At 33.3% G+C, this 10,100-nt stretch overlaps 1 protein-coding gene and 1 pseudogene across 1 annotated transcript; one reads left to right on the forward strand and one right to left on the reverse strand.

Moving 5' to 3' along the window:
• Positions 1-2,259: 2,259 nt before the first annotated feature.
• LOC141710773 (alpha-(1,4)-fucosyltransferase-like) lies at positions 2,260-3,834 on the reverse strand (annotated as a pseudogene).
• A 2,372-nt stretch (positions 3,835-6,206) lies between these two features.
• LOC141714336 (uncharacterized) lies at positions 6,207-9,792 on the forward strand. Its single transcript, XM_074517861.1, has 5 exons — positions 6,207-8,722; positions 8,806-8,905; positions 8,996-9,169; positions 9,257-9,325; positions 9,379-9,792. The coding sequence occupies exons 1-5, from the start codon at positions 6,207-6,209 to the stop codon at positions 9,790-9,792; spliced, it is 3,273 nt and encodes a 1,090-aa protein (XP_074373962.1).
• Positions 9,793-10,100: the final 308 nt, after the last annotated feature.

The following is a 10,100-nucleotide window of genomic DNA, read 5'->3' on the forward strand; positions in this document are numbered from 1 at the left end:
AAAAATATGTGATTTCTGCCAGAGGTAGAGGGGCCTCATCTCTTTCTTGTTCTAGTTCTGCAGGATGGTCCTGGAACTAATAAGAAATGTAATATAATTACTGTTAATGAGAAATGCGGATTGGTGACTTCGAAAACTAGGGGTCCTCTTGACCCAATAAATAAAAAATGATGAATGCAAATTAGCGAGATTCTCTTAATGAGTAGACTATTTAAATAGTGATGAATACTTACAGATCTGACGAAGACCCTAGATTGAGCTCTCATATGCATTTTCTACATTATAAAATTAAAAAAAAATTGAAAATCATCAAGATTCTAATAGAACGAGATTTTGATAATGAATCGGTAAGAGATAATTAAGAAGTGAAAATCATCAAGTCATTAACATTATAATAGAAAAAAAGAATTTGTTAATGAATCTCTCAGAAATAATCAAGAAAAAAATAACAAAATCATAAAAGAAATAGAGATTTTGATACTTAAACTCTCTGAAAAATCAGGAATAACTCAAACACCAAATTTAAAGACTTAGCAAGAAACCTTAAAAAATACAAACCCTAAATACAAAAACCAGGAATTGATCAAGAATAACTCAAAACCTAAATATAAAAAAAAACTTAGCAAGAAAACCTAAAAATATGAACTCGCCCAAAATAAAAACCCTAAATATAAAAATCAGGAATTGATCAAGAATAACTCAAATCCTAAATATAAAAAAAACTTAGCAAGAAATCTTAAAAACTCACCCAAAACTGCAAACCCTAAATATAAAAATCAGGAATTGATCAAGTATAACTTAAACCCTAACTATAAAAACTCAGCAAGAAACCCTAAAAATATAAATTCACATGAAATGAAATGCAGATTCTAAATATAACAAGCTTAAGAAACCCTAAATAAAAAAAAACTCATCTGAAAATGCTGGGTGTAGATGTCAGCAATTTTCCTGATTGTAACGATGACTTCAGCTCTCTCTCCATCAACTTCTCAATATTGTGTTTGATCTGTTTGTCAATTTTCGAATCCTGGAACCAATAAAAATATTAAGTCACTGACCGAAATCGAATTGGTAACTTTCGGAACTAGGGGCCTCTTGACAACTGATTAAAAAGTGAGGAATAATTAATAATATAAACCAGATTCGATTTTAATGAGTAGACTAGAAATAATTTTTTATCGTTTCAATATGAATTAGCATTTACTCAGGCGTATTTTATCCCAAATTACTTAAATCATAGTCAACAGTAAATTTTGAAGTGATGATACTCAAAAATATTATATTTCTGCCAGCGGTATATGGGCCTCATCTCCTTCTTGTTGTGGTTCAGCAAGATATTCTGGTTCAGCGAGATTGTCCTGGAACCAATAAGAAATGTAATAGAACTAGTGTTAATGAAATCTGCTTATTGGTAACTTCGAAAATTAGGGGTCTTCTTGACCCAACTAATAAAAAATGATGAATGAATAAATCAAATTAGCGAGATTCTCTTAAGGAGTAGACTATCTAAATAGTGATGAAAATAGCGATGAATATTTACAGGTCTGACGAAGCTCCTAGCTTGAGCTCTGCTATGCATTTTTTACATAAAAAAATGAAAACAAATAAATAAAAATCATCAAGATTCTAATAGAAAGAGATTTTGATAATGAATCCTAAGAAATAATTAAGAAGTGAAAAGCATCAAGTCATCAAGATTATACTAGAGTTATAGAATTTGATAGTGAATCTCTCAGAAATAATCAAGAATAAAAAAAAGAACAAGATTTTAAAAGAAATAGAAATTTTGATACTTAATCTCTGAGAAAAATCAGGAATAACTCAAACCCTAAATTTAAAGATTTAGCAACCCTAAAAAAATGCAAACCCTAAATATTCAAATCAAGAATTGATTAAGAATAACTCAAAACCTAAATATAAAAAAAACTTAACAAGAAGCCCTAAAAATAAGAACTCCCCTAAAATGAAAACCCTAAATATAAAAATTAAGAATTGATCAAGAATAACTCAAACCCTAAATATAAAAAAAATTAGCAAGAAACCCAAAAAATCACCCAAAAATGCAAACCCTAAATATAAAAATTAGGAATTGATCAAGAATAACTTAAAACCTAACTATAAAAATTTAGCAAGAAACCCTAAAAATATAAACCCACTCAAAAATGCAAACCCTATATAAGACAAACTTAAGAAACCCTAAACAAAAAACTCACCCGCAGATAGGAAGCAAACTTTAAACCAAGATCGGTGATGTACTCATTATAGTTTTGCATTGCTTCCTCGCCTTTTACTAACAGTTGCACACAGCCTACATAGTAACGTATCCAAGCTAGCTGCACGAGTCTTCCAGTAATTACCTAGAACACCACACCTTATCCATGCATGATATTCTACATAGGCGATTGGATCGTTTGCAAGAGCCTTTCATATGCAGCCATTTCTTCCATGGACCTAATTTTATTCCCATCTATTATGAAATGAGGAGGTACAAAGTCCCAAACATTTGGGGCTCCAAAATATATTTGAACTGCCCCAGAGTTGACGCAGCATAGAAACATAAGAAAAACAAGCGATAATTCTCGCAAGAACTCTTACACGAGAAATCATTTAATACCTTGAATTCAAAAGGCAAACTTTGAATCCACAAGGGTTTCTTGAATACACAAGAAAGAAAAGAGAAAAACTCTTAGGTTTTTATTTCAATCAAAGATTTTAATATGTCACATCATACGACTGTTTATATATGGATAAGAAACGATAAAATGAAATAAAAATAAATCCTATTTAAAATAAATAATAATTAAAAGAAGAGTGATCATGTGATATTTTAGCATGATCATGCACAATCTGTCCATTCTCTAGAACCTTCTGGTACACAATCCTAATTTGGCATGATTATGCAATCCAGCAACGATGCGTGATCATGCGATCATATTGTGATCATATTTTTGCTCTTCTCGCATTCATCACACCCTCAATATCTACCGAAAATTCTCCCACATCAAAAATATAATGCATAGAATAATTTTTCTGATATATAACGCTCCATTTTTGTGTTTTAGATTGCAAGGACAAACTTCTAGTGAGACATGACATAATGTAAATGATCCCACCATATAGAGGTGCGTTGGCATCCTTTGCACATTCAGGATAAAGAGAGTGCCATGTTTCGTCCACCAACATTGTTCAGGCACTTGCCAAATGAATGATGTGGCACCAACCTAAGTAAACTTTTCGCAAGCTGGTTTCATTTAGGAAGATAGTGCGCTGAAGACCAATAGACGATAACATCCTGGATATTTTTAAAAATTAAGAAAAGATTAGTTTACACATATCTCCTTGTAACAGTTTAAAATACATTCTATCATTGATATTTTCCAAATTAGAGCCTTGTCTATAACTTCCTTTTAACCAAATTCCCTAACACCATAATCTTATATTGATAAAATAAATTACTTGGTGGCCCTTACGAGAAATCTAAACCTTCAACTCCATCATATTGTAATTTTGTATTCACAAAAGAATAAGAAACATAAAAGAAAAGAAATGTATATGTAGTAAACAAAGAGATAAAAATGGATCAGTTCAAACATACATCATTCTTGGAAGACAAAAGAATGAGAAACATAAAAGAAAAGAAATTTCTATGTAGTAAATAGAGAGATAAAAATGGATCAGTTTAAACATACATTGTTCTTGGAAGAAGACAATTGATATTTTTTATTGTTACGAAAAAGGCCGCCAACATAAATTGTCTAAACATCAACTTTGGCATGTTAGCTGATAAAACATGTCCTCTGTAGCTGACCATTTTCTTCCAGCTTAAAGTTCCATCTATACATGTAATGGATCTCCAGTTTTCTCCCATGCACATTAAAGAGATAAATATAAGTACTCGTAGGCAACAAGTATAGTAAATGTGAGATAAATAAGTTTTGATGGTATGCAGTTGCTGCAAATAAAATTTGATTTCAATAAACTGTAGTAAGTGTAGCTTGAACTTGAAAGGCAAACCAAAAGGCCCTAACAAAATTAGAGATAAAGGGTTAATAGTTAAGTAGTAGAATTGTGTTTTCCTAGACAGGGACGATACAACACACTAACTACTCATGACATTCTACAGTCGATATAGATATAAATATGAAATAACTCATAAAAAAATATTAACAGTTGTGACCTTCGAAGCAAGCTAAGAATAGGGAGCCTCCATGATGATTCTTATAAACAACAAAAATAGAGCTTACATAAATCTCATCTTTTTTAGGCATCAGAAAAGTTTGATCAGTGGTTAACTACACTTTACAGTATAAAAAGTTGTAAATATACTAGCAGTTTATAGTAAATTGAATCAATGTTAATCCTTGATTTTCCCAAATCATGGATAAACTAAAGAAATGATTAGTTTTGTTTATGAGTGTTTCAGAAATAGTTTATATGTTAGTTGTCACAATAATATCTTATTATTTTTTAGAAATGACTAGTTTCTATAGGAAGTAGAAAAGAAGGGCAACCACAATAATAAATAGTTTGTATTTTAATTGTCACAATAATATCTTATTATGATGGTTATTATGTAACTGAAATACTTCAATAACATTTTTCTGAAAGGCAAAGAGATATATTACATAGATAACCTAATATAAAATTTGTATCACATCATCGGAACCCCAACATTACAGAACACTAGAACTAGACTTAAAAACTTAAAAATAAAGACATAACCATAACTTTTAAAAAGATCAGCCTACTCCACTACACCAGTAAATTACCACCATCCCAGTTGCAACACCTACTTCTTATGCCGCCACCTCTTCACTTTCCCTCACACATGATTTTAAAATAAAATGGTATGTCAAATTTCCTCAGGGAGTCGCCAATGAGAACCCCTAGCAGTAAACCTTTGCCTTTAGTTCTTAGCACCAATACTGAATCAAACTAATTCAACAGGTCCCCTTTTTAGCCAAATAATTAGCCCCTGCATTAAGTTCCCTCCCTATATGCTTAAAAAAATTGTTGTGCAACCAAATTCATCATTCCTACATTAATCAACTTTGAATGTTTAGTAAATCCGGCTTTTATCCTTAAGGCTAGTAAAAGAACTGCTTTATTGTCAACAAAAAACACACACTTGGCATCTTTTTTTCACTCCTGCTCAAAGCATCCACTAGAAAAGACAGTGTCTTAGCCAAAACATTCAAAGGACTAATAGCATTAGTGTTTACCGAAAATATGTAAACAAAAGTATTGTTTGAATCCTTGATACTACTAGAAAATGGGGTTAAATTCAACCGAACCTAAACTCAACCGTATATGGTTGAATTTGAATTCAACATTGTTAGACCTTTGACCTGCGCTCAAATTCAACCGAACAAATTCAACCGTCACTAAATTCAACCGACTAAATTCAACCGGTTTTCAATTCAACCAGAACCCGTTGAATTTAGTATTCCCAATTTTTCCCTGAGCGGGAAATTTTCCCCCCAAAAGTTAAATTCAACCGAATAAATTCAACTGCTTTATAGTCAACGAAAACCGGTTGAATTTAGAAAAGCCAATTTTTGGATGAGCGGGAAAGTTCCCACCAAAAATAAATTCAACCGGATAAATCAACGGAAATCTTATTCAACGATTTCCGGTTGAATTTAGTATGAACACTTTTTTGTTCGCGGGAAAGTTCCCCCCAAAATGAATAAATTCAGCGGATTTTAATTCAACCGTATCTGGTTGGATATACCCGCTGTTCGTTTTCAACCATTTCCTGTTGTATTTGGGTAACACATTTAGAAACCCTACTGTGAGTATCCTTTCTTTCCAGTAGCCTCTTTTTTCTTCTTTCACCATTTTTCCTATCTCCTTTAATTTCTTAATCTTCAATTTTAAAAGCATTCATGTCCAAGTAAATATTCTTTCACATTTTTCATATATATACTTGTAATTCTTGTATTCATATATGTCAATTGTGTTAATATTGTTAATTTTTTTATATGTCAATTGTGTTAATATTGTCAATTGTGGCTAAATTAGTGTGATTATTACTTATTTTTAGTATGTTAAGATAATCATAAGACATTGAGTTATATAATGATTGTATCAACCATACCAATGAAATATTAATTTAATTAAGTTGTTTATTGATGTTAGTTCTTGTCTATAATAACTAATTAATCAAAATATGATAATTGTAGATGGCATCCGATCGAAGTTAGATGCACCGTAGGTTTGATGCAAGGAATAATATAACCGAGGAGTACAAACATGGTGTACAAAATTTCATCAATTTTTCTATGAAAGGGGAAGTTGATTCAATGGGGAGGATAAGATGCCCATGTAATGAGTGTGGAAATACATGGCGTAAATTACCCGACAATGTAACTTATGATTTGTATCGACATGGCATTATGAAGTCATATACTAAATGGGTTTTTCATGGCGAAAAGCGTAGGTCCGGGGTTGAAGCCGGGACTAGTTTGGGTAATAATGATCCTAGAGATGATGATATGTATGATGCACGTGAAATGCTTCAAGACTTTGCGGATGCACATGGAAATTTCGGGAATGGTGAAGAGGAACCGACTGCAACAGCAAAAAATTTTTATGAGATGTTAGACGGTGCTTCTGAACCTCTTTATCCGAATTGTCCAAGTTCTACCACTTTGTCATTCGTAAATAGGTTGTTATATTTCAAAAACAAGCATGGTTGTAGTAACAAGGGCTTTGATGAGTTACTTGAACTTATTGGGTCAGTATTGCCGGAGAAACACAATCTACCTGAGACATATTATGATGTGAAAAAGATGATAAGTGGTTTGAATATGGGATATGAAAAGATTGATGCTTGCGAGAATGATTGCATGTTATTTTACAAGGAAAATAGTAAAAAGACATGTTGTGCCATATGTCACAAAGGTCGATATATGGACCGAAAGGATAACCAAAAGAAGCTGATTCCAAGAAAGATCTTGCGATACTTTCCACTTATACCGAGACTACAACGTTTGTACATGTCTGAGCAAACTGCTAAGTGTATGACGTGGCACCATGATAGGGTCATAGTTGATGGTCAGTTATCTCACCCGGCAGATGGAGATGAATGGAAAGCATTTGATGTTAGATTTCCGAGATTTGCAAAAGAGGCACGAAATATCAGACTTGGCCTTTCTAGTGATGGATTTGACCCATTTCGTGATCCACTTGCCAGGGATTATACCGTATGGCCCGTTGTGGTGGTTGTTTACAACCTTCCACCATCTACGTGCATGAAAGCTCCATATACGTTCATGCCTCTCATTGTTCCCGGTCCTAGTGATCCTACAAAAGACCTACATATTTACCTCCGACCGTTAATTGATGAATTGAAGCTATTATGGCATACAGGAGTGGAAACATATGATAGATCATCACGCACAAATTTTCAGATGAGGGCTGCACTACTGTGGACTATTAGCGACTTTCCAGCACTTGCGATGTTAAGTGGATGGTCGACTAAGGGTAAGTTGTCTTGTCATGTATGTAGTGGTGATATCAAAGGCTTTCAACTGAGGAATGGTGGTAAGCCTTCTTTCTTTGGCACTGCTCGATATTTTTTGGAACCGGGTGATCCATTGAGGAGTAGCACAAAGTTTGGAAAGAAAGAGGTTCGTTCTGTCACAGCTCGACATTCAGGTGGAAGGGCAAAGACTGTATGTGATCTTATACAATTTCCTCCTCCAGGAAAGTTAACAAAAAGAAGACCTCGGGACTATGGTGTTACTCATAATTGGACTCATTATTCTCCATTTTTTGAGCTCCCGTATTGGGAGACACTTGATCTTCGGCACAATATTGATGTCATGCATACTGAAAAGAATGTTTTTGAAAACATTTTCTACACGATGTTAGCTGACAAGAACAAGACCAAAGATAACTTAAAATCAAGGTATGATTGTGAGGAACTTGGTATTCGACGTGAGTTGTGGGTTCAAGATGGAGACATAATGCCACATGCTCCATATGCGCTCTTGAGGGAAAAAGTTGATAATTTGTTTGAGTGGATTTCAACACTTAAACTTCCGGATGGTTACGTTTCAAATATATCTAGGTGTGTGAATTTTGAAAAACATACTATTCGTGGTATGAAATCGCATGATTGTCATATTTTCATGCAAAAATTATTGCCTATTGTCTGTCGTGACTTATTACCGAGGCAAGTGGCTGATGCCATTATTGAATTGTCTAACTTCTTCCAAGATTTGTGCTCATCTACCTTGAAATACTCCGATTTGTTAAAAATGGAGAAAGATATTGTGAGGATAATGTCTAAGTTTGAAACCATCTTTACTCCCGGTTTCTTTGACCCGATGGAGCACTTGCCACTACATTTGGCCACCGAGTGTAAGTTGGGTGGCCCTGTTACATATCGATGGATGTACCCTTTTGAAAGATTTTTACATGGATTGAAGATGAAAGTTAGAAACAAAGCACATTCGGAGGGGTCAATGGCTGAACGCTATATTGAGGAGGAATGTGTGCACTTTTGTTCTCTATATTTTGAATCCAAAGTTGAAACAATGCACAATCGATTGCGTCGTTACGAGGCACCCAAAACGTGTAATGATCCTAACTTGTTAGAAGTTTACACGTATCCGGAGAAACCCATTGTAAGAAAAGGGCATAGAATCTTGACGGCCGATGAAGATAGACTCATCAAATATTATGTTCTTATCAACACACCGGAGGTTGCAAAGTACTTGGGGTAAGGTCTTTAACAAATCTATGATATTTTTTACTTTGATTTATTTTATTGTAATGATTGTTATTTATTTTTAGTGAATTTAACAAGTTGGTACATAGAAAATACCCAGAGTTTGATGATGCAGCAAAAGAAAGATTTCAAAAAGATCGATTCACAAATTGGTTTGAAAGAAGGGTATGTGTCTAAACACATACATATAAATGTTTCTTATTGTCCTCAAATATTATAATTGTAATGCACTTATAAATATATATAAATTTTTAGGTAGCGGATGATCCACAACTCAAAAATATTTGTAAGGATTTAATAAAAGGTCCGATGCGAGATGTGGATATTTACAATGGTTGCCACTGTAATGGTTACAAATTTGGTTGTGCAAATTCTAATGAACGCACTTCACCAAATTCGGGTGTGCTTGTCATTGGTAAGAAATATATGGTACTTAATTATTTCGTATCTATTGTTCTCTCTTTCGTTATATTAATGCATTGCTTGTACCTAAGAAATTTACTCATTTATATGTAGGATCTTCATATTAGGGGAGTTTTGAAAATAATTATGGTCGACTCGAAGAAATACTTGAGCTTCATTACCGTAATGGGCATTAAGTTATATTATTTAAATGTCATTGGTTTGATCATACAAAGCATGTCAAGGTGGATAGAAATAGGATGACAACGGTGGATGTTCGATCAACATTAAATGCGGAAGATGTGTTCGTGTTAGCTAGTCAAGCTCATCAAGTGTATTATGCGAGGCATATTTCTAATCCAAGATCACCATGGTACACCATTTTAACAACAAAGAGTCATTTTGTTAATGAAGAAGTGAAATCTAAAAGGTACTTTACATCAAGTGAAGATGCCTTACAAAATGAGGTTTCAAATGCTTCATCATCTCGTGTCGAGCCCGTAATGATTCATGATCCTTCAAATTTTTTTATTGATCTGAGATTTGTTGAAAATGACAATTCTACGGATGAGTACAACGAAGAACAAAATCAAGATGAAGACATGATTATTGATGAAGAAAGTGAAAGCGAAGAAGATGACATGGCTTAATTTAAAATTTTAGTTATTTTACAAAAAATATGTTTAAGTTGAAAATTATTGTAATGGTCGTGTTTAATTTTTCAATTGTAATATTGATTTGTATTAGACATTAAATTTTAAATGTTAGATAAATATATATTAGCCTTCAATTTATTATTGTTGCAAAAGCAGGGCTCAGGTTCCAGTAGCTACTGAAGGAGGTAAGAAGTGGTGTATTAAACCAACCGGTTTTAATTGATTTTAACTCCTAAAATCAACCATTTTCGATTGCATTTACCCGTATCATTTACTTGGGTCATATCTTCACAGCTGAAATA

This window comes from Apium graveolens, chromosome 3, assembly GCF_009905375.1.
Source record: "Apium graveolens cultivar Ventura chromosome 3, ASM990537v1, whole genome shotgun sequence".
Classification (NCBI taxonomy): domain Eukaryota; kingdom Viridiplantae; phylum Streptophyta; class Magnoliopsida; order Apiales; family Apiaceae; genus Apium; species Apium graveolens.

Excerpts from the sequence above, each read along its gene's own strand:
- LOC141714336 (XM_074517861.1), top strand. The coding sequence starts at position 6,207 with ATGCACCGTAGGTTTGATGCAAGGAATAATATAACCGAGGAGTACAAA. Across the intron at positions 8,723-8,805 it reads AACACACCGGAGGTTGCAAA|TGAATTTAACAAGTTGGTAC; the intron begins GTACTTGGGGTA and ends ATTTATTTTTAG. Across the intron at positions 8,906-8,995 it reads CAAATTGGTTTGAAAGAAGG|GTAGCGGATGATCCACAACT; the intron begins GTATGTGTCTAA and ends ATAAATTTTTAG.